Source organism: Babylonia areolata, chromosome 22 (genome assembly GCF_041734735.1).
Source record: "Babylonia areolata isolate BAREFJ2019XMU chromosome 22, ASM4173473v1, whole genome shotgun sequence".
NCBI classification, from domain to species: domain Eukaryota; kingdom Metazoa; phylum Mollusca; class Gastropoda; order Neogastropoda; family Buccinidae; genus Babylonia; species Babylonia areolata.
Window position 1 is genome coordinate 15565284 of NC_134897.1, and position 26042 is coordinate 15591325.

The following is a 26042-nucleotide window of genomic DNA, read 5'->3' on the forward strand; positions in this document are numbered from 1 at the left end:
AAAACAATACACACAAGAACTGTCATGGGAGTCAGGAACTGTCATGGGAGTCTATGTCAGAACACAGTCTCAGTTTCAAGGAGACGTCAAAACATGCGGACTGGTCCGTTTGCGCCTCCAGTTCCAAGGAAGAAATCAGAGATGTCCTTTGGCTTTGCTCTGCTGCCTGTCCTCTTCCTGTTGGAACTTTGTCAGCAGGTAACGGCGCCTGTCGCTGTTGGTTTCAAACTCAAAGTGGGGTACCTGAAATTTGTAACCACGTCTCACATAATGCTTGCTGCAGAATATTCTCTTTGAAAAGAAGAAAATAATGATAATAATAAAAAAAAAATAGATAATTTTTCAATATATATGCATATATATATAAAATAAACATTTCAACTCGCTCAAATGCAGTGTTAAAAATGAACATAACATTTCAGTGTAGCTTGAAACAAGAATAATGTTTAATATTCCAATGTAAGGTTAAACAAAAAAATTAAAAATAATATTTTAATATAACATTCAACATGCCATATATCAGTACAACATTGAACAAATATAACATAATGTTTGAGTGTAATGTTCAACAAAAATCAGATGTATTATTTCCATGTAACATGAAACAAAACTTTCATGCAATATTTCAAAGTCCTGTGACAATCATGCCTATAAGCAATACATGACAATTACTGTACTGAAACTGGTATGAACGAGTTCTCCATTACAACATGCACAACACATACACGATACATACACAACACATGCAAACACACAAGACATACGCATAACACACACACAAGACATAAACACACACACACACAATACATGCACATACAACACATATACACACAAACACACACACACAATACATGCACACACAATACACACACACACACACACACACACACACACAACCTCTGCTGCCTTGCAGCTATACTGATTCAAGAGAAAGGCTACTGGAGTGAGCCTGGAGAAAAAAAAATCCACAGTTGGAGTCCCTAAGGCGGTCTGGTGCTGCAATGGACCATCATTCCTGCAACACCATCAATGCCAGACACATCAGCCATACTTTTCTGCTGGATCCTACAGACGTCATGGAGAGAGGGGGAGGGAGGCTGACGGTGTTGCGCAATATCTCCCTCACTGAAATCCAAACTCACAGCACATATCGTGCCTTCACAACGCACCATCTTCATTGGTGTAGTGTCTCATTTTGTAAAAGTGCCGCAATTTCTGCCCTTGCCACTGGCTAGCGCCACTGGTTTTACAGCACCGCGAATGGGAGATCTGAGCGCAGCAGAAGTCTTTCTCCACCAGTACGTAGCCTCTCCAAAGCAAGCCCCATGCATTGCATTGCATCCCTGTGGTGACATACAGATACTGGGTACCCAGGATACAAGGCTCCCAGGCTAGACATACAGGGACTGGGAGGAGGTTCAGCCCCCAGACGTGCAGCATGTACACCCACAGGCCTGTGGACACGCCCTGGTACCCACAAACAAAGCTCCCATTTCAAGCCGAGTAATCTTGTGGCTTGTTATTAATCAAGATCGCATGCAAAAAGACAGCGACAAAGAATCGATAGACCGGCAGGAAGTACAAAAAAAACTCAGCCGTATGTGGAGCACAGGAGCAGGAGTCAAGATGGCTGCCGGAAAAAGAGGGCGCTAGTCAGGGGTGCAATGGGAAGGTAACCTACTACGGGAGGTTATCGGCCGTAGCTACTTTCGTTTTCTCCGCACAGGCGGATAGTAGTTTGCACAGGACAGGAATCAGACCCCTGCCGGAGTCTGCACTAGTGGGTCACGGTAAGTATGTTATTTAAACGTAATTTTAGGAAGAAAATTTCCTGCTATGGGATGAATAATCAGGTAGACCAGGCTCATCAACCAGGGATGGTAGCCTTCCTAACACAACACAACACATACACACACAACACACCACAGAAGAGTACACACCTCAATGACATGGGTGCCCAGTGCCCTGAGCTGCCTGGCCCTCATGGCGTGGTACTGACGCAACAGTGGCACCGCATGCCCGTCACGGCACCGCACCGTCTGATACGCATTACTGGCGTGCAGCACTGCCACCTCTCTGCAACCATGCGTGACAGTGTTGATGGCAGGTGAACAGCTACATGTTGGACTGTCCATCTGAGGGTCCTGGGTTTGAATACCTGGTCACCCCCGAAAACGGAGTATGGCTGCCTACATGGCAGGGTAAAAACGGTTGTACACGTAAAAGCCCACTCGTGTGCATACGAGTGAACGTGGGAGTTGCAGCCCACGAACGCAGAAGAAGAAGAATACCTGGTCGCAGCACCTGGTTGGCTAAGGGTGAAGATTTTTCTCATCTCCCAGATAAATAGATATGCAGACCTGCTAATGCCTGGACCCTGTTCATGTGTATACGCATGCAGAAGATCAGTTACACACGTTAAAGATCCTATAATCCATGTCAGCATTCAGTGGGTTATGGAAACAAGAACGTACTCAGCATGCACACTTTGACAGTTTTGTGATATAAAAACACTCATACATATGAAGGAATTGCAGCCCATGAATACATACAAAGAAGATTTGTTCATCAGACTTTTGAATACGATGCAAACTTATTCATATTGTCTGAGTGGGTACCCTCTTCACAGTCCATAGAACTGGATGTGTGCGACAGAAATTTACAACTATATCTTGTAAGCTGACCATTTCTATAACTAGCGCAAACAAATCCAAACTCTTCTATGAAGTGAGACCAGACATTAAAATAAGAATCAACACCTTTTCCATCAGCTCTGGTTATTTCAAAGTGTCATGAGGATGTGTAATAAACTTCTCTCCATCGCTTGATTTTATGTTACAATTGCACAGGGATGAATAAATGCCTTTGAATTAGCATTACTGTGTGGACAATGTCATTCTTCTTATACTGATTTCTGTATCAAAACTCAGATAGATAACACTGATCCCAGAGGGGCAATCTGTTGTGTTCAGCATACTTTTATCAACAAGACAGTAAGCAAACACACACACACACACAAGTTTTATGTGATTGTGAATGATTATTCATTGCTTAGAATGTTTTCGGAAATTTTTAAACTCCAGTCCAGTTGGTATCCTCCTTTGATGTGTTATAATTAATGTTGTTATTTATATTTACATTGTTGTAGGTTAATACTTGTTGATATGCATATACATATTCTCCTTCCCATGACACCTCATTCAATACACACCACAATCTCTTTAGACCTTTTTCTTATAATATACTTTTCCTCTGATACATAACATGAATACTTTTTTACACTAATATTCACATGCTTTCCCTTTCCTTTATCCACTTCTTTACTCCTTTCCGTCTAAAAACACTTATAGTGAATAGACGTTAAACTGAAGATAAAACACACACACACACATAATCACTCACACACAATCACTCACACACACACACACACAATCACTCACTCACACACACACACAGACACACACACACACACACACACACAATCACACATGCATGCACACACAGTTTATTTAGTTCTTTACTCTTCTTTCTTAGGCTTCAGTGGCTTATGAGTGTGGCCATTTTCTTTCACCGAACGTTTATGATTTTCACTTGCTTGTTTGAGCATCCAAGAAAAATGTGAACTGAAGCTGAAGACTGTACAGAACAGGTACTACTGAACACCACCAAAGTGTCTGAAGTAGTTCTTTAAGGTACTGTTTATTTACTACTACTAATAGCTGAGGGATTAACAGCAGAAACAATATGTACTATTACACACTACAAAAAACAACAACAAAAAAACGTATGCACACTGATAAAATTGTTATTAAAATATATACATACATACATACATATATATAGAGAGAGATATATAGATATAGATGTATACTAATGCACATATATATGGGGAGGGGGGGGGGGGGGGGAAGTGCGTGCGTACACACACACACACACACACACACACAAGTTTTATTTGAGTCTGTTGGGTGTGAGGGTGAGACACATACACTACTTTTTTTCTTCTTTTTTTTATAGATAAAACTTACCTCACATATTTCTTGTCATCCACCTCCAGATCTGCTGCCTGCTTGTGTACAAGCTCCACATCTGTTCACATCACCAGCATAAAGAAAATCTTCACTTAACACCTTTCCTCTTTTTCTTCTTCTTTTTTTTTTCTGGTACCCTAGAAATTGGGAACAATTTGTTTTCTATATTTCAGTGATGATGAACGATGACTGCGGAGATGAAAAAGCTTCTATGAGGGGTCCATGTACTTCTCATAATATCTCCTGGCATCAACCAGCCTGATAGATACAGACACCTGCAGTGTTGGTCAGGAATTTGGAGCATCACACCCAAAGAAGGATCTGTGAAGTGGATGACCTTAGACCATGTAGTTCCAATTTTCCCATCTGAGCCCACAGCACACTCAAATCTGGGGGAGAGCTGGCCACAGGCCAAAAAAACTCGCATCTGATGAGCCTTGAGCCTGCGTCCTCCCACTCATCAGTCTATGACACTAACCACCTTGTCACAGGAGCCAGTTTCAGTTTAGAGACATATCAATCCTGTGGGTTTTCTTTAAAAAGGAAAATTACTTTCTCTTTCCACTGATTCGCTCTTTAAAATATTAACACCTTGCAAACAGTAATCATTACAATAAACCCCACCAGCACTGATCAGGATACACACATTGGAAAATGAAGCATGAAACAGAAGAGATGAGCTTCCAGAATTGTTGTGTTTCATTATTCAAAGATGGTTGACGGTAAACAAAACGAAAGAGTGAGTTCTGTACAGTGACTGCCTGCAACTGACAGATTCAGTCTCTTTCCACTCAGTTTCTGACTCCGGTTTCCTAACTGCATAGTTTGCATTAAATCAGCCTCTGTCCAGATCTGTCCCAAATGCCAGTCGCTTTGCCTGTAATCTGTATCTGTATAATTATGAAAACCAAAATAGAGACTTCAAAGCAGTCTTCTTCTTTTGTGTTCATAGGCTGTAGATACCATTTTCACTTCTATCTACATCCCATGTTCACTCAGTTAACCATATTCACCCCCACTGTTCCGGCAGCCATCGTATACTCCATTTTCAGAAATATTCTGAAGTAGTAAGTACTGTTTCAGTGTTACAGAATTCCTATAACAGTTGTTTGCTTTTTTTCCCATGAAACCAAACCACAATCAGAATAACTTTATTTATCTCAGTAAAAGAAATTAAGTATAGTCAACAGTAAGCGGTGGACAGAAGAATCTTGGTAAAAGTTGACTTACAATGGACAGGAAAGGCAGAGTGTGGAATCACAGGTTCTTAATCAGACCAAAAAAAAAAACAAATAAATAAATGAAAAGAACCTGTGGTTCAACACATCACCCTTTCTATCCATTGTTAATTTGACTTCACCAAGATTCTTTAATTCAACCTCTTATGTTTTACATCAACGTCTGGCAGTCACCACCCTTTAATTGCCTTCTAAGTCAGGCCCAACGCCCTTCTTATATCACAGATTGACCCAATCTTACAGCTGGGCCAACAGCAAAGTGAGAGCTGTATGATCTATGGTTTCTCCACTGCAGTGGGAAGTCATTTACAGCTTAGTCTTTTGTGAAGGACTACGACTCAAACTAAGAGGCAAGATTACACTGGCACTTAGTGCTGCAGCCTTGAGGGCTGGCTGGCCTTTGGGAACCATCCCAACGCCGACTGTCCTAAAACCCTCTTGGCAGAGAGAGTGGGGATGTAACTTCGACAACACATTCTCCACTGTAATCAAATTCTAGCCCAGATAGTCAGGACAGCAGATGCCTCCTCTGCTGTTCTGGTGGTCATAGTCAGACACAACTATCATACATACATAAGTGTAGTGAAGTTTATGATATATACATATTATAAGCAGAACAGTAAAAAAAATGATTTCAGTAATGACATCCACATTACCTGCAGTGTGAAAGTGAGGCAGCAAGAACGTTGGCACAGGTGAGGCTCTGGGACGAACCTGACACAGGGCATCCATCACGTCCAGAAGGATTCTGTCACGATGGAACAGGTCATCTCCAGAGGTCGGGTCACCACCAACAGACCTGACACTGCCCCTTGCAGCCTTGTCCCCTTCCCTCAGTTCTGTCAGCTTTCTGTACACTTTGTTCTGCAAAAATATGCTGTTTGTTCGACATTAGTTCTCTCACGTCATTGACATCTGATGTATCAGTACCTAATGGGTGCAATAGCCAAGTGCTTAAAACATTGGACCTTCAGTCCCAGGGTCCCGGGTTTGAATCTTGGTAACGGCACTCGGTGGGTAAAGGGTGGAGATTTTTTTTCCGATCTCCCAGGTCAACTTATGTGCAGACCTGCCAGTGCCTGAACTCCCTTTGTGTGTATACGCACTCAGAAGATCAAATACACACCTTAAAAATCCTGTAATTCATGTCAGTGAAAGGTGGGTTATGGAAACAAAAACATACCCAGCATGCACACCCCCGAAAACAGAGTATGCCTGCCTACATGGCGGGGTAAATAAAGAAAATGGTCACACAGGCAAAATATTACACATCTGTGTGAGTATATGTTTGCAAGGCTGAAACCTGATTGACTGACACAAGAAACAAATGATGAGCACCCAATGGCAGCTCTCAGCTCTACCCAGATAGGCAGTCTGTTGTGCAAATGACTGTGCTTGTAAAGCGCTTGGAGCTTGGTCTTCGACCAAGGATAGGTGCTATATAAGTATCCATATCATCACCATCAAATCAAATGGGTGAGTAATGTTCACAAAGAGCAAGGTTTGTCTGTATTCAGTCAAAAGTGCAGTTCAGTGTGGCTTCTTGTTAAACTTGTACATGTGCTCTGGCACCTGAGAGGTTGAAGTTTTGAGGTGTGAAGACTCTCTAAATTAAGAGTTGTTAGCATCAATTAATCAGCCTATGACCCACTGAGCTACTGTGGATCCATGCGACTAAACTTGCATGTTAAACCAATCACAACATACTATCATCTGAGGTCATGTTTGGACCGTATCATAGCATTCACCGAAGCTTCACTTGCTCTGAATCAGCCTTGTGAGTCAGCCTGCTTCTACATTCTTCAAGCTATCTAGTGTCTTGTTTTACACAGCAAAAGCCAGACGCAACTGCTGCTATACCTATGTATATAAACACACAGAGAAAAAAAAAACCACATCAAAGCTATGATCATGTGCACAGTAAAAAGTTGAGAACCAACCTTAGAGAGCCGAGGAAAGCTGACAGCTTGAAGCAGAGGTCCTTCATAGGACTTGTCCTCAATGCTGACACTTTGTGAAAGGTGATACAGATCTTGACGGTAGTCGATTTTTGAGCCTGCAAAGTATGTACTTCTCATGTAAGTTAACATCACACTTGCAAACACCCAGGAATTTCATATAATCACAATTTTCAAACCACCCTTTATTAAGCTTGAATTATGTGTGGTTTCAGAAACAAAAACCACAAATTCCATTAGATCAACCAATTAAGGATTTATCAACTACTAACGTAGAAAAGTAATTCCCCACAGGAAAGGGTCAGCACATGTACAAAATACACACATATATATATATACATATTTATATTTCTATGTGAATGTTTGCCCACATGTGTGTTTAATGATAATTTCTTGCCCATTTATGCTGTTATCACACTGGTCATTTTTTTTCTTCACCGTACCCAATGATATAGCAGGAGCTTAGATCTGAATGGACTTATCCAACTTCAAAAGAGATCATGCAGTCATGTTAACTTTTTTTGTAACTTTAAATTTTGTTAGATTCTTGATAGTGCTTTGACATTTGATACCTGAGATGTCCTTCATTATGGACTAAGCCAACACAACAGGAAATGAATTGAACCAAAAGCTCATATGAATTACGTTTTGATTAAACCTGGAGGTATCAGCTCAGTTTAAACAGGTACACCACATCTAAAGTCAAAAGGAAAGTCTAATTCAAGCTCATGCTGCAACTGTGTTGTGTGATAAAAACATGTTTCCTGGTGTCAGGGTTGCACAGGTTTGTGCCTGAACGAGCATTTGATTTTATCAGAAAAAAAAACCCACAATAAGTACACACCTCTGGGGGAAGAAAGAGAGAGAGAGAGAGAGAATAAAAAAAAAACAGAATAAAGAGATGAGAGAAGAAAAAAAAAAAGAAAGAAAAATAAAAGACAACAGAAAGGAGAAAAATGATGACGGAAGGAACAAAAAAAAAGAAGAAGAAGAAGAGAGAGAGAGAACAAAAAATAAAAATAATAATAAAAAAATAAATAAATAAAAAATAAGTGGGAAAGAGCCTTCCAAGGATGCTGAGACTATCCTGCTCATTTGCAGAAATTTTATGCATCCACTGATTTCTCAACAACAAAAAAAAACAAAAAAAAGTACACACCTCTGAAATATTTTTCTGCTGAAGGCCCAAGCACTGCCCCCACCAGCCAGTGAGGATACATGCCACAGAAAGTCAGGGACACCGCCATCTGCAGCAGGCACCTAGGGTGGTCATCCATCTCTGGCTGCCGCTCCTTTCTCTGCAGGTCCAGAAGGATGACCTCCAACGCTTCCGCTTTGCTCTCAGACCCGAGAGGAATGTTGGTCAGGATGTGTGTCACCTTGGCTACGTCCTTCAGCCTGGCGCACGATCAGGGGAAATGAGGTGAACCAGTCAAACGTCTTCTAATACATACTCCCGTATGTCAAATGTCTTCCAACACACCCTCCCAGTCAAATGATGTCTTCCAAATGTCTTCCAGCACACCCTCCCAGTCAATTTATGACTTCCAACACACCCTCCCAGTCAAATTACGTCTTCCAATTGTCTTCAAATACATCCTCCCATACATCAAATGACATCCAACACACCCTCCCAGTGAAAACATGTCTTCCAATTAACTTCCAACACACCCTCCCAGTCAAAGTATGTCTTCCAAATATCTTCTAACACACACCCTCCCCAGTCAAATCATGTCTTCAAAATATCTTCCAACACACCCTCCCAGTCAAATCATGTCTTCCAAATGTCTTCCAACACACCCTCCCCAGTCAAATCATGTCTTCCAAATGTCTTCCAACACACCCTCCCAGTCAAATTATGTCTTCCAACACACCCTCCCAGTCAAATCATGTCTTCCTACACACCCTCCCAGTCAAATTATGTCTTCCAACACACCCTCCCAGTCAAATCATGTCTTCCAAATGTCTTCCAACACACCCTTCCAGTCAAATAATGTCTTCCAAATGTCTTCCAACACACCCTCCCAGTCAAATTATGTCTTCCAACACACCCTCCCAGTCAAATCATGTCTTCCAAATGTCTTCCTACACACCCTCCCAGTCAAATTATGTCTTCCAAATGTCTTCCAACACAACCTCACTGTCAAATTATGTCTTCCAAATGTCTTCCTACACACCCTCCCAGTGAAAAAATGTCTTCCAAATATCTTCCAACACACCCTCCCAGTCAAATAATGTCTTCCAAATATCTTCCAACACACCCTCCCAGTGAAAAAATGTCTTCCAAATATCTTCCAACACACCCTCCCAGTCAAATCATGTCTTCCAATACATCCTCCCATAGTCAAATATCTTCCAACACAACCTCCCAGTCAAATAATGTCTTCCAAATATCTTCCAACACACCCTCTGAGTCAAATGTCTTCCAAATATCTTCCAACACACCCTCCCAGTCAAATTATGTCTTCCAAATGTCTTCCAAAACAACCTGCCGTACGTCAAATGTCTTCCAACACACCCTCCCAGTCAAATCCTGTCTTCCAATACATCCTCCCATACATCAAATATCTTCCAAAACACCCTCCCAGTCAAATCATGTCTTCCAAATGTCTTCCAACACACCCTTCCAGTCAAATGATGTCTTCCAAATATCTTCCGACGCACCATTCCAGTCAAAACATGTCTTCCAAATGTCTTCTAATACATCCTCCCAGTCAAATCCTGTCTTCCAAATGTCTTCCAATACATCCTCCCATATGTAAAATATCTTCCAACACACCCTCCCAGTCAAATCATGTCTTCTATATGTCTTCCAACACACCCTCCCAGTAAAATCCTGTCTTCCAAATGTCTTCCAACACACCCTCCCAGTCAAATCATGTCTTCCATATGTCTTCTAACACAACCTCTCATAGTTAAATGTCTTCCAATACAACCTCCCATAGTTAAATGTCTTCCAATACAACCTCCCATCGTTAAATGTCTTCCAAAACATAATCCAATACATCCTCCAACAGTCAGCTGTCTTCTAATACATCCTCCAATAGCCTAATGTCTTCCAGCACAACCTCCCACAGTCAAATTATGTCTATCAATATATCCTTCAAAAGCTAAATGTCTTCCAACAATCCTCAATAGTTAAATGTTAATCAACCTCCTACAGTCAAATGTCGCCCAACACATCCTCCTATAGCGAAACATCTTCCAATACATTCTTCTACAGTCATATTATGTCGTCCAATACATCTTCCTCTACAAGCAGTAACAGGAAGCTATGTGAACCCATAAAAATCAGATTTCCAGCATGTCTTCGTCTTCCCCTCCAACTTTCTTCCAGCTGCCAAATCACTCACAATCCTGTTACTTGTACCTGATCATATATTCTACATTATTTGTCAGTGATGAACATGAAATTAGAAATGGGCTTGTTTACTGTTGAGTTCAGTTACTCAAGGAGGCATCACTGTGTTTGGACAAGTCCATATATGCTACACCACATATGCTAAGCAGCTGCCAGACCAGCGGCGTAACCTAACTGATGTTGGGTGTAGTTCTAGTGTTATACAGGTAGAGATATGCAAAATCAGTCTGTTATTTTCTGATAATACCCAGAGAGATCTGAACCAGAAACAGGACTGGCACACACACACACACACACATGTACAAAAGAAAACAAGTAAAATCCAGTTGAAAGCCTCCTACCTCCAGTCCTGTACTCCTCTGTGAGTAATCCTGTCAATGACTGCCGTGAAGAGATCCTCCGACAGCAAGTTGAGAGAGTAGTACAAACTGATGACTCGCATCACGGATTCTGAGCTCGCCTTAGGCACTTGCTGCAACAGAGGATCTTCAATGTCCTGCAGGGTGGTGAAAAACTGGGGCAGGAGCTGATCTTTGCACCTGTTGAGAGACCTGTGTTGGTACTTCAGCACTGAAGACAGGCAGATTGGGTTGACACCTTGGCCTACGTCGGTGTTCAACCGAGCTGTGAGGGCCAAGAAATATTCGGGACACCTGACAAGTGACTGAGTCTTGTAATGAGCCAGGTTGACAATCCCTAGCTCCTGCAGGGTGAGAGAGTTCAGATGTTGTCGAAGATGATCCATCATAGTCTGGACCATGTTGGGCGGAGTCCTGCGAGTCATGCTCATGTGAAAGAAGAGTAGTATCAGTTCCGGCTTTGTCATAGTGGGCAAAAAGAGCTTCATTCTTTCACACATCGCAAAGGTATACTCTGCAAATGAGCTCCCTCTCACAGAATAAAAGAAATCAGCAGCTAAAAGTAAATCTTTCACATTCATTTGTTTTATATGCTGGGTGAAAGCTTGATCAAAAGCTTTTGACAGAATGATTCGGTTTCTCCTTGGCTCAGTCATCAGTGTGTTCTGTCTGAAGCCAAGGTTGTTGAGATATGTGATGCTTTGCATCATTTCTTCAACAGAAAGCAGTTTTATATTTCTCTGAAGGAGTTTGACAGTCTGACACAAGGACTTGTCTGAAAGCACTGAGCACCCTTCTGTTCTGGCAATACCAGACCAGTGTCCCAAAAGCAAGAGAAGTTTTTCTGTTGTCTTCTTTTCCTTTATCTCTTGCAGAAGGCTTTGAACAGTTTCATATGGTAAAATACCACTTTCCTGTTCTGACAAAAATGAAAGGAAATAGGGCTGGTACACACTGACTGATTCCAAATATGAATGAAAATATTCGTTTTCATTTTCCACAAAAGCTTGTGTTTTACTATCCCATTTGGCTGTTGAACTTGTGGCAAGAGTTGAAGAACATCTCTTCTGAAAACTGATGCCATCAACAAATAAGGGTCCATTTCCATGTTTTCTTTGCAAGACGTTACTCAGTATCCTGGAGCACTTTTTTGAGGTATGAAAGCTTGCTGGCACATGCATGCTATGAAGCCATTTCAGTCTCTCTATCCGTTTTGGCAAAAACTGAGCAGTACATTTACTGAATAAAGTGTGAGTTAACAACAGTCCTCTTGTGAGTGCGTTCGGCAGACAGGTTTTCATGTTTATGACTGAGTGATATAAAACCATGGCTATCCCAGCTCTTGAAACAGTTTCACAAATGTTATATTCAATAGAGATCACTAGTGGTGATACTGTAAGAGCTGATTATAATGTTGAAGTTCAACACATCCTGCCTTTTCCACAGCTCTCTCAGGTAACTGAACACATCCTGATTTACAGCTCTGTCAAATCTGGAAACACACACACACACACACACACACACACACACACACACACAACACACACATGTTCATTATGACAAAATATACATAAAAAGAAATAATTCACTTAATAACAAGGCAAACGACCCTTAATTTTGTTTTTTACCTTTGTTCAGATGATGGGTATACACATAACATTTATTCTTACAACCTTGGCTTGATTTTTATGCCAACCCCTAAAACATTTCATGACATAACTAGATGAAAATAGAGTGAAATATATCCACTTTGTCAACAGACTGAAAATCTAGAGTGCAACACATATCAAACACATGCAGATATAGAAACATACCAGGTACATACACAAGCAAACCTGAAATCAAAGCTTAGAATAAAAAAAATTAATAAACAGAAAGACAAATGGCTTCTTTCCTGTCTCTTCCTGCCTCATTCAGATTGTGTAATCACAGTATCTTTAGATAGCATTTTAGGCAAGGTTAAAACAATGATGGCGTAATATTTGCAAGACAAAACTATCCTTAACAGTGTAACATGAAAATTTCACTCTTGTTAGTCTCTCTCCTGTGTATACATGTGTGTGTGTGTGGAAGTTTATAATGATAGTGTGGTAGCATGTTTGGTCTTTTGTTTAATCTATCAATTTTTGTATTTTTAGACAAAGTCCGCTCCACCTCAACCCCATCCTTCATCAAATCATCTCTTTTCTGCTTCTCCTCTCTTTATGCTACCATAAAACAACAAAGTAACTAACTGATCACCTTGTAAAATAACAACAGAGAGCCAATATTCCTCCTCATTTCACTTTGAACTATTTCAAACACTATAAGAAGCAATATGAAACTTTACCATTGAAAACAGATGGAATGTGTGTGTGAACTCAGAACTCATTTATTTGTCTTAAAAACCACCAAAGCAATAAACAAAGTACATGCTGGATCTTCCACGATGCGAACACACAAGTGGACTGTGCCCCATCTCCCCTATCAGTTAATAGCACATCCCTCGGCACACCAGTTACATGACGCCCAACAGTAACCTCCCACAAAACGACAATTTTCATCAACATACTGATGTTGGTCGTCAAGAACAAGAAGAAGAAGACATAGATACGGATTGCGAACTTCAAAGCACTCGTGAGTGTGTGTGCACGTGCGCAACACGTGTGTTACTCGTTTTCCTGTGTCACTGTCAGTATGTGGGTGCCTGTCAGATAAAAAATATTCTTTTTTTCCATTATGTCTGTATGGCACGTTACAAAGAAGAAAAAGCTTAACAGCAACCGATCGCAAAACCACAAAAATTATTTTCGTGTACCTGAGGAACACCATTTTAACTTTCAGTCTTGGGACGATACGTTATGTAGTTTCCGAGCATGAAGAGTCAAGTGGATCAGAGTTGTCCACTGTGGGGTCAAGGTCACGAAAGAGCATTTGTGTTGGCAAAGTTTCAGCACGAACTTAAAAATAGAAGTCCATGCTCATCAGTTTTGACATCAAGCAAGGAATGTGCACCAGGGTTGCATAACAAGGAGCTTTAAGAAGTGGAGGAATAATATCTTCGTATAACCCAGAAATTTACATACACAGTTACGATACTAATGGGAGCGTGTCGATACTCCCCCCGTGTCAGCTGACCCACTAATAATGCCCCCATCATGGTCCAACCCTCCTTTCACTTTTTGTGGGTTTTTTTTTGTTTGTTTGTTTTATAAGAAGGCAATGCATGCATGTCTAACCTCACTGATAATCTGAATTACTTTTTTTTTTTCTCAAGGCCTGACTAAGCGCGTTGGGTTACGCTGCTGGTCAGGCATCTGCTTGGCAGATGTGGTGTAGCGTATATGGTTTTGTCCGAACGCAGTGACGCCTCCTTGAGCTACTGAAACTGAAACTTACAAAATGTATCAGTATTTTTTCCACATTTTCACTATTCCAGGAGCAATCAGTGTTACCAGTAGGATTCTTTGCAGGCAAGATTACTGCATTTATTGAGTCAACATTACTTTTGGGGACAAGTAGTTTATTGCTTGAAGCAAGAAATTAACTGTGTATTGTATTAACCAATGCCAGACCACTTAACATCTCATACTTGTTTGTGTTGTATCTTTGTGGCAGTGAGAGAGGTTATGTGTGTGTGTGTGTGTGTAACTTTACTTAGCGACTTTATTGGTGTGTCAATTTTTTGTGGCATACATCTTTGCACAAGTTGGATACTTAATTCATCACTCTTTTGGTTGTAGTTGTAATAATGTAAGCCAGATTTTTTCTCCATGGAAGCTTTCAACAACTGACAGCCATTACTTTTGGCAGGGAAAGTGGTTATTTTGTTTGTTGTTTTGTTGTTGTTTGTTTGTTTGTTTCTTTAGTTGTTGTTTTTTTCTTAATCGCTGACACATGTGCAGGTTTTTCCTTGATGTAGATTTACTCTCTCTCATTCCTTCATTCACTCCCAGGACACCCTCCTTTTCCATTTTGATTGTTCCTTCCTCTGTGCTTTCAGTTTCATTACTTCCGTAATCCTTTCTTTATCATTCTGTTTTTCTTATTTTATGTTTCTGCAACCATTATTCTTCCTTTATCCGTTTTTGTTTGTTTGTTTGTTGTTGTTTTTTTGTTTTTTGTTGTTGTTTTTAAGAAACAAAATGATCCTGAGGCTGACATGTGTAAAGTGATGGTATTGGAACTGAACGCATTCTTTGACATCAATATCACCCTGGACAAAAGTGACATCCATCCACAACAGATTTCTGTGTGTGAAATTCGGTGATGCTTTCCCTTGGGAGAACGAATTGCCACAGTGCAGCGTCACATTTTATCTGTCTGTAAGTGTTTTCCTTTATTATCAGAGTTTATGTTTGCCAGGGACAATCCTTTTGTTACCATGTTGTTGTTTTTCTTTTTCATATGATTATATATAATTTCCTGTTTCATTCATATGTGACCAATAACTTGATTATTTATTTTCAGTTTTCTATGAGTAAAGTATGCAAATTTATTATTATATTTGATGTATGTATTTTTCCCACAATGTAGTTTTTACACTTGTTTAATCATGTATATTCATGAATTTACATACTGAATTGTGGACGTTTGATCAAACTTTTGTGTTGGTCCTGTAGATGACATGCCCATGCTTTTGTTCTTGCTTTTCATCAGATATTTCTCAATCAGTGATTACAACATTCTCATCTGCTGTATCGTGTACACCCTCTTACAATCACCATCATTGGCAAATTCCTAACACCAGAAGAGCCAAAACATTATCTTGTGCATGCAGTTTATCTTTATCCTTGCTGGCAGTGCTCATAATCTCTTTAAACCTCTCCAAAAAGATGAAACTTTTTTTTTTTTATGCACGCAAGTTATAGCATCATACACCTCTTTTTGAAGAATTGCACTAAATTCCTGTTGAACAGAGAGTAAAGTACAATATTTCATGTCTGGTTGCATGTCCATTCTGGAACACCTCAGAATGTTTCCGACCTTTTAAGCAGGTATGTCCATCTAAGGTTTCTCTGTTCTTCAGCTGATCACACAGCATATTTTCCTTCTCAAATTCTACAGAGAGAAATAAGGTGGGAAAGCTTTTAATTCTTCGGATGTAGAACCAAGATTTCACTTCCTTTTTCAGTCCTTCACAGTCCCTGACCTGCATCATGTTAAAACAAACTTCATCTAAAAACATTCTGTCAGAAGCAGTTTATTTACATATATTTCTTCTTTTTTTTTCTTTTTTACATATATTTCTTCTATGCATGTATATGTGCATCCGTGCAGGTGCTCATGTATGTGTGTATGCACACGTATGCATGTGTGTACGTTGTGTGTGGGGGTATGTGCGCGCACATGTTGATTTTGATGTTTTTATTGTTATTGTGCGCACGCACACATACACACATGCTCGCACACATGCCCGCATGCTAGACGAAGGTCAGTTATCATATCCCATACTAATATCCATTGGAAACAAATATATCAGCCACTTTCTGCCACGAAGATTCACAGAAAACAATTCCACCAGCAACAGTGTATCTGAACAGCATGAATTCACTGAGCACATGTAAGTACTCTAATGAACACTGCATTCCTAATTTTGTTTTCATTTGAAAGAGATAATCATTTATTGACTTAACATACAGCCGATCTGTGAAACAATCACAATTACAAATACACTTTTGGACTTGAACTGTAAAACATCCATACTATTTTTTTGATGATAGTTTTTCTCATGCGAAGACATGTGTGTGTGTGTGTGTGTGTGTGTGTGTGTGTGTGCATTTCATGTTCTTCCAGATACTTTCTGATGAAACCCTACAGCTGGAATTGTCTTCCCATGGGCAGATCTCTTGTAATAATAAGGAAATTGGTGTCCTGACTAGTGAATAGCAAACAGTGCGTTTGGACATTCTGTATCAGTCTTCATCCACTGTAGCTGTCATCTCTCATTGAATACATGTGTACTCTGTTGAATCACAGCTGTGAATAGCCAGTTGAATCTTTTGCAGTCATGTGTATTATAATAAAAGTAGGCTTAGTTGGTGTATTTGTGAAGTTTCACCCCTCTGTGTGTGTGTGTGTGTGTGTGTGTGTGTGTGCAAATAAAACCTTAGAATGCAAAACATCTGCCAGCTGTCTTTTCTATCCTGCGTGGTGCACCTAGCATACAGGGAAGGCAGTGGCCATTTTGGGCAGAGAGCCAGCCAGGACCACTTTTTACAGTGAGCACTACGAAGAGAAGTAGTTCATCATAGCAGTTTAGGCTCTTTGCTCTGAGTTCCGTTTTCTTTTATGTTTTTTCAACATAAACCAATTTATCAACTTTACTGGTCAATTCTTCAATCAAATGCAATCAGTATTGTTTCCTGAAGAAAGTTCTCCGCAAAGGTGAGAAGTAGTTTGCACAGGACAGGATTCAGACCCCTGCCGTAGTCTCCACTAGTGAGTCACGTTAGTGTATGTGCAGTTAAAGTTATATTTTGGACATGATGTGCAAAAGAAGTTGTGAAAAACTGTTAAGCTGAAAGGCAAAACTGGCTGCTATTTGGCAGCACACAAGCTGATGCAAAAAAAAAAGAAAAAAAAAAGGTGGGTTTGCTCACAGGAGAGAACTGCGGTCTCTCTAAAAACAACTTCGGTGCCTCCCACCCATTATGCAAGGTTTGTTCTTTGTGGGGTTAACATACCCATGACGAACTGGGATATACTGTATTTCTTTCTCTGTAAATATATACACAAACAGGCAATATTCAGTGGATATCTAATATGTTTTATTTCATGAAAGTAGCATCAAAATCATGAGAGTTACTGGGCAAAAAACAAGGGTTTGGATAATTTTTCACTCAAAGAATATGGGAAAGGTTAATAAAGAAAAAAATCCAGTCTGTATTTTTTTTTTTTTTAAATGGAATATAACTAAGTTATATTCATCAACAATCCAATCACAACTATCACAATTTATTATTATTATTCATACCTTGCATACCTAGATCCAACCAAGTTAACTATAGACACATTTTGTTCAGCACTAAATCTTGATCCTACAGAATGTTTGCCAAAAGAAATAGATGCAAATAGTACAAGTCTATGACCTCATACACCGCAAAGGCATATGCCCTCTCTCTATCAATCTTCTCAGTTCATAGACTCATTCTGTGTTACACCCACTCGCTCATTTTCCATGAAGGGCCTTGCCTGTTCATGTGCTTTGCTTTTTTCTTTTAGTCGAACTGCCATAAAGGTCCCCCATGGTGATTTGTCTTTGAAGACTAGCAGAAGTGCCACAGTAAAATGTACCTCAGTAAATCAAATCAAAATGCTGACTCAAACTTTTGTAGCCGAAGTCCAAAGAAAAGGCTGGAAATCACAAGCACCAAATATCACCATGGAAGATAATGTTGTATGACTGGAAATCGATTAACCATTCAATAGAACACACTCTTCATCACATCAGAAGCTGAACAGTTTGCGGAAGAACCCTCTGTTGTCTGACAGAATGCCACCTGGTGGTAAGGGTGTCTGCACTGCCGTGTTGGGGTCTGTGATGGCCGGCTCTGCATGGCGTCCCTTGCCCTGCCACTGCTTGTCAAAATCCAACATTTTATCTGCAACATGCACACACATGTTTACACCACACTGGCTCTTTCACTGCTATATTTATGTGTGAGAAACACTCCTCTGCACCAAATATTTTAGACCGATGCTCTCAGTCACAGGCTTTAGCTCATGTCAAAAGAACACAATGGACTTGTTCACTTCAAACTAGATCAGGGGGCAAAGGTTACTCATCGTTCTATTGGAGGGAAACTGGCTGCAGCTGTCAAGCTTTGTTACAATGTGAAAAATGGAAATTTTCTATCTAAAATTATGTTTGAATAACATACTTACCGTGGCCCAACTAGTGCAGACTCCGGCAGGGGTCTGACATTCCTGTCCTGCGCAAACTACTATCCACCTATGCGGAGAAAATGAAAGCAACTACGGCCGATAACCTCCCGGAAGTAGGTAATCTCCCCTTTGTCCCGCTAGCTAGCGCCCTCTTTTTCCAGCAGCCATGTGTGGAGAACCCAGAGTGTCTACGAATCAATTGCGATCGCGCCTTAATTTTAGCCCGATCGCCCAATCGAGCCACATAATTATGCAACCTGGTTCAAGACATAATTAGACGAACAACAAGGATGCCAAAGAATCGATAGACAGATAGAAAATACAAAAAAACTTAGCCATATGCAGTGCACAGGAACAGGTGTCGAGATGGCTGCTGGAAAAAGAGGGCGCTAGCTAGCGGGACATATGGGAGGTTACCTACTTCCGGGAGGTTATCGGCCGTAGTTGCTTTCATTTTCTCCGCATAGGCGGATAGTAGTTTGCACAGGACAGGAATGTCAGACCCCTGCCGGAGTCTGCACTAGTTGGGTCACGGTTAAGTATGTGTAATTAAACAGTTCTTTTAACATGCCCCGTGAATGTTGACTCAAGTCACCTATGGCGGTGCACTGTCTAGTCGACTGAGGTTGCCTATGGTGGTGAAAGAGTTCAAGTTAAAACGTTAAAGGTCCATAGCCTTTTGTGGCCGTTGGGACAGTGAAATATTCACTGTGTCATAGGTTCAGCATAGGAAGCTGGGGCTTTTGACTTTGTCCTCTGACTCGCATAAATTTCTAAAGGGTTATTAATCATTTTAAAACAATATATATCACAATTCAAAACACATCTCACAGTCATACACACAAAGAAAAATAAAACACAAAACAACAACAACATGCAAAAGGAAAAAAGACACAGTTAACAATTGCAGCAGACAAACCAACCTTTATCAATATTTTGGAATGTTTCACACTTTTCCTCTTGTCCTTTCCCATCCTTCATGGTGGTGACTGAGTGAGACTGGTCTCCTATTCTTCGTGTGACAGTGGTTTCTTCACGTCCACTGGAATCCCTAACTGTGCGTCGCTCTTCAACCACCTGGGAAGGAAACACTTTCATGAATTTGAAGTGCACAGACACATGTGTACACTCACAACCATAAAATACATAAATGATTTTTTCAAACAAAGAAAAAGATAGCTTCTTTGGAATCTTACACCCGGCTTTTTATTTTAACACTTTTCTTTCATCTTAATTGTGCATCTTTTTTCATTTTTGGGTGGGTTTTTTTCACCCAAAGATCAACAGTTCTGTTCAGTCAAATTTGATTCTAGTTCTCTGTTAAATCAAATTTATTTTCAGAAACTTGGTCTTTTGGAAAATTGCGAGTGACTTCCTTTACGAACTATCACTGCATCATAGAAAACATCCTGTACTTACACCATCTGCTCCAACTACTGTCTGAATGCTCATGCTCTGGCTTCCACCAAAGAAATAACTGAAGGGATTCCTGGTTTGACGATAGAGATCTACCACTTCTTCCTGGTTTGGGTTTTCGCTGTCTATATCTGTTGAAAATACACAGGTGACACACACAGCACACTCAATGTCTGTTAAAAATACAGAAGTCACATAAAGAACACAATCAATGTCTGTTAAAACTACATAGGTTTTACAAAGTCTTTACAAGGTCTTTAAAATCAGATATACCCACTGAACATATTGCAGCCTTGATTGCCCTCTAAAAATAATGTGTCATGGGACTTACTTCAGCAGGATTTAAGACTGCAGTGCTGTAAATGTGCACAAGTGCACATCATCATTGGCCCTTGCATTTGTACTGTCAGTTTATCCAGTCTGATTCACCACATAGAAAGAAGGATACTGAGATAGTACTGAGTGGATACTTGGACGTGAGCAAAGTAAGCATGTGCATTACACAAAAATCTTAAAACACATGTGCTGGAGAGGTAGAGGAGGAAACTATAAATTTATAAGTTATAATTGGTAAATTAAGATTTTCTTTATAATAAATATTTTCAATCATAAAACATATTTAACATATTCCTTTTTTGTTTGTTTTTGACAAAGATTATCAGTGATAGAGGGGGGAGTATCACTTCAGTGTAACTGTCAAAAAAAAAACTGTGTAATGGTCTGGTGTAAAATCTTTATAGAAAATGTTTACAGCATTGTGTTCAGAAGCTATGTGAGTGAAAAAAAAGTTATAGTGGGTCACGGTAAACTATGTGTAGTGAAAAAAAGTTTACTGTTTTTTTTGTGGTTGTTTTTTGTGAGCTGAAGAGTGCTAAAACAAAAAAAAAAACAAAAAATCAACTAACTGCCATCCAATGACTTGACTAACCAACCAACCAACCAACCAAGACTACCACCAGCACACACACACACACACACACACACACACACACACACATTCAAGACACCTACCAGAATCTCCTATTTCTTTTGTGTCAGTATCTCCCAACTGCAAAACAAAACAAAACAAACACACAAAAAAACACACACAAACCGATTAAATTATGAATCAAATTGAAATTAATAAACTCATTCATACAAAAATGCAACACTTTACTTTCTTCTAAATTAAAAAACAACTGATATGTACAAGCAGAACAAAACAAAATTTAGTCAGTTTTAATCTGAAAAAGTAAGAAAAATCTGGCACTGACAAGCATTAAATCAAGCAGTACTTATTTTCCTTTTTGATTTAAAATTTGTGTATTGATTTGTGTGTTTGCTTGCATTCACAATTATACTGACAAACTTATGTACTCACATAATCATATATTATATACACAAGAGTAGTGTGTGAATGTGTGCAATTACCTTATAATATAATCATACTGCACAATAACGAATAAAATTATCTCATACTTAATGTTTGAAAATATATACGCACACACCCTTTAATGCATGTATATGTGCACATTTGTGTGCATGTGTATAAATATGTATGTGTGATAATAGTATAGATAAGAACACCAATACATAATTGAGTGTGTGTGCTTATAATAGTTATATTTATGTATCTCAGTATCTGTGATAATAATAATATAGATCTCCAAATATGCACACCCACACATAATGTATGCATGACATGACTCATCTCCAGAAGTCTGCTGGTTCAAAAGCAACATCTACAGCATTGTGTCACTGAGTTTCAGTTTCAAGGCGTCACTAGAGCGTGTGGACGGATCCACAAATGCTACACCACATCTGTTGAAAGATAAAAACTGAAGTGAATGGCAAAAAAGTATGTATGGTGTCCAAAATGATTTTATGCATGTTTCAACTTTGCACAGCTTGATACTGATGGAGAAAATTAGCTAAAAGTAAAAGAAGAATTTTTATTCAAAATGGAGTTTCTTACCATTGGAGAAAATATAGCTCCAAAAAAGGGCTGGAAGTGTGAAGGGCGTGACTGAGAAGGACGACTGGATTCCTTCTCTTCTTTTAACATGTGATCGCGGGCACTGGATCCAGAGTGAGGCTCACTTGATCCCTCAGGCAAAGCGGGCACAGCTGTAATCGATTCAACCATCAGTTCATGAGGCAGAATACAGAATACTTCATTATCTCAATAACATAAACTCATGTGTGGTGCATGCTACTACAAACAATACATAAGAAACACAGTCACTCAATACGAATATATAAAATAAAATAAAAATAAAATGCTGTAATGCGAAGCTGATGTTAACCTCTTCTACAATGATCACAATCATACACATGCAACAATCACATTACTCTCACAGTCATTCGCTATAAATACATTCACTAAGAACATGAAATGTTTAAATACAAAGTTAATGTTACATTAATCTCCCAAACAATAATCAGAAATCAACACATGCATAGTACAAGAACAGACATGAATATTGTATAATTAAAACAATGACATACGATGATACATGATTAAAACCAGGCTATTCAACAGTATTTCAAATTAACACACAGCATAATTCACATGAGTCAGCATGCATGCAGACACACACACTGACATAGTGACACACACACACACACACATATGCATATTCACACATGCACATGCACACATACACGGACATATCATAAAAACGATTGTGTGTTATGATTAATTAATTATTCAAGATCTAAATTGACAGAGGTATAAAACTGTTTTGGGTTCTAAGAGATTTCAGTTATGGCATTTCCCTGAAAGCAAAAGTTTATAGTCAGACTGCAAAAGAAGGACTGGCCATCATGTTTGCAGTAAAAATGTTTCACCAATATCTCTATGGACGTGCTGACCATAAATCTTTACTGGGTCTGTTCAGTGAAAATAGAAACATTCTGGTCATGGCAGCTGCCAGAATTCAACGCTGGGCTGTGACACTGTCAGCATGTGAATATATATCTACACTGAAATTCATGGAAGGGAAAAAACAGAATGGCAATGCTGGTGGACTCAGTAGATTGCCAATTTCAAAAGAAAGGGTCAAAGGAGCAGAACCAGATCTACATACAGATGAAGTACTTGAAGTGATGCTGTTAATGGATCAGACTGAAATTTTGCCTATCACAGCAAAATAAAACAAACAATAGACTGAAACGGATCCCACCCTTGCTAAGGTAAACAGCTTTTGTACAAACAGGTTGGCCTAAGAAATAGACAAATGAAGATTTGAAACCCTACTTCAGTAGACAAGCCGAGTTGAGCGAAGAGGATGGATGCATACTGTAGGGATCAAGAGTCAAGAGGGGTGGTTCCACCTCATGGACAAACATTCAGGACCTACATGAAAGCCACCCAGGCATAAACAAAATGAAAGCTTTGGCAAGCAGCTATTTTTGGCGGCCAAACATGGACAAAGACACTGAAAGAAAAATCTAAACTCATCACATGTGTCAGACAAATCAACAGCTCCCAAACTTGGCACCGTTACACCATTGGGATTGGTCAGATAGACCTTGGAGCAGAGTACACATGGATTACATGGGATCATTCATAATGAAGATGTTTTATATTGATGCTCATTCAAATTGGATTGTGGCTTTTCCTGTGAATACTTGAACTTCAGCTAGAACTATTGACAAACTGCATCAAACCTTTACAGTACATGGACAACCAGAAATGATTGTGTGAGACAATGCACCAAATTTTACCAGTGAAGAAATGGAACAATTTCTGTAACAAAATGGCATAAAACACATCATATCAGTTCCATATCCTGCAGCAACCAATGGTTTAGCTGGAATGGCAGTTGGCATTGTCAAACAAGGACAAAAAACAACAACAAAAAACCAAAAAAACAAACACACACACACAAACAAAAAAAACAAACAAAACAACTGGTTCACTCACAACAAAACTGTCCAGAATACTTCTTTTCTATAGAACTGCTCCACACACTACAACTGGATTGAGTCCTTTAATAATGCTTTTCTACAGAAAGCTGAGAATTGGACTAGTTTCAGCAATGCCAGACATGAAAAGCAAAGCTGAACAGAAACAATTTAAACAAAAAGTGAACCATGACCAGGCTTCACTGTGTCAGTTTGCAGTAAGTAATGAAGTCTACATAAAGAACTTTGAAACAGGTCCAAAATGTCTTGAAGCAACCGTTGTTCCAGTAACTGGACCACTGTCATATGTGGCGAAATTACCTAATGATAGTGAGCAAAAATGACACATTGATCGTGTGCTGTCCACCCTATAGTCAGACTGTCGACTAGAGGATGAATATATACAGTTAATTTCTAGTCTCGACAAACAATTTTGAAAATGTTGAAAATCCAGAATTTTGCCTATGGAAGGTCAAGCATCATCATATGAGGGATCTCCTGTATTCACTACAGGCTCTGTTGCAAGAAACACCAAGCAATCAGTAACACCTGTACTGACTTCCACTGATTGTAGATGTTCCTCCCAAATGAAAAGAGCACAGAATATATATGTTAGATACTTTAGATTTCAGTAATTACTAAAAGTTGAAAAATTGATTAGTTAAAGGATCATTTTCAATGTTCTTCAGCACTGTTTCATAATCTTCACATGACATTGTTTGGACCAAGGAAGGAGATGTGTGGTAATTGTGTGGCTATGTTCGATTGGGGAATCGGGGAACTGTATGAAGATTCCTGACTAGATGAGTGCACAGCATGGCACAGTGGAGAGACAGAGTGGAGCAAGAAACCAAAGGACGGACTGAACAGTGCTTACCAGTGAAAGGTAGCACCATAACAATTTTGAGAGTTTGTGGCTGTCTCTTAGTGTCATACAATCCCAACTACTGCTCATGTAATATTCAACTTCAAGTTAATCACCATTGAATTTCTAGGTAAGTAGATAATACACAAACACATATACTGACACACAGTGGCCATACATACATGATTGTATTCCGCTGGGAATACCGAAAATGCGAAAGGCTTCCTGCATCCGCTTGTCCATGTCTTCCATCTGCTGGTGTATCCGGAGATGCATATCATCAAACATATCTCGCCCATGATGAGATTGTCCAGGCCACCTGTTTCCACCTTCTTCTTCCACAGGGCTGCAAAGTGCAATGTCACATCTGAATATTCAATAGTGCAATCCCCGAAGTCCATTTGTCAGTATTCTGAACAATGATAAGTTTTCTTTTAGCCTTCTCTGTATTTTTCATGATGCACAGCTAATTTAGTTTGAATCAAAAAATACACAGCCAGGACACTATTAGTATTAAAACGGGTCTGTGCACAGAGTTTTAAGAATAATTTAATTCTGTGCACAGAGTTTTAAGAATAATTAAATCAATAATTACATCATTTGGTAAGCAGGCAAACATGACGATGTCCTTAGTTTGGTAAGCAGGCAAACATGACGATTTCCTTAGTTCTTTTAGTGAAATTGAAATGCCTGGTTCATGATTGCCGTTATGAAAGAAAAGGTCACTCCGCTCGGTTCGATCTCCAGACGATCAGACGATCGGCCAAACAAACCCACTTGTCGTTAATTTTCAGACCTTGTTTACACAGATCAAAATAATTATTGTCATGCAAACCTAAATTGCCGATGGCCAAATTCTGGAAATGACGTTCCAAAAAATCTTTTGAAGAGTTCATCTGGATCCATTTTTTGCAAACAGCTTTCGATGCAGATCGACGCAAAATGTTCTGGAAAATTACATCAGCCTGGTCTTTCCTTTCCCTTGGTGAAGCTCACTGCATAGCCTCCCTTAGGGGAATCCCCTTTTCATGGACACTCAAACAATAACAACAGGATATAC

At 39.6% G+C, this 26042-nt stretch overlaps 2 protein-coding genes across 3 annotated transcripts; both read right to left on the reverse strand.

The window, feature by feature from the left end:
- Positions 1 to 106: 106 nt before the first annotated feature.
- On the reverse strand, positions 107 to 13787 carry LOC143297305 (FAST kinase domain-containing protein 5, mitochondrial-like). Its single transcript, XM_076609582.1, has 8 exons — positions 13745 to 13787; positions 10930 to 12439; positions 8387 to 8625; positions 7210 to 7325; positions 5926 to 6133; positions 4029 to 4089; positions 1941 to 2076; positions 107 to 243 (listed from the first exon to the last, which is right to left on the reverse strand). Exons 2-8 carry the CDS (start codon positions 12273 to 12275, stop codon positions 136 to 138), a joined length of 2214 nt encoding a protein of 737 aa, XP_076465697.1. The 5' UTR covers positions 12276 to 12439; positions 13745 to 13787; the 3' UTR covers positions 107 to 135.
- A 3887-nt stretch (positions 13788 to 17674) lies between these two features.
- On the reverse strand, positions 17675 to 25985 carry LOC143297026 (uncharacterized). 2 transcript variants are annotated; one of them, XM_076609174.1, is made up of 7 exons: positions 25818 to 25985; positions 25165 to 25328; positions 22184 to 22335; positions 21241 to 21277; positions 20233 to 20360; positions 19737 to 19890; positions 17675 to 18530 (listed from the first exon to the last, which is right to left on the reverse strand). In XM_076609174.1, the coding sequence occupies exons 1-7, from the start codon at positions 25886 to 25888 to the stop codon at positions 18376 to 18378; spliced, it is 861 nt and encodes a 286-aa protein (XP_076465289.1). In that variant the 5' UTR covers positions 25889 to 25985; the 3' UTR covers positions 17675 to 18375. The 2 variants fall into 2 exon arrangements, with proteins under 2 accessions (XP_076465289.1, XP_076465290.1); XM_076609175.1 differs by lacking the exon at positions 25818 to 25985 and adding an exon at positions 25578 to 25734.
- Between the last annotated feature and the right edge of the window lie 57 nt (positions 25986 to 26042).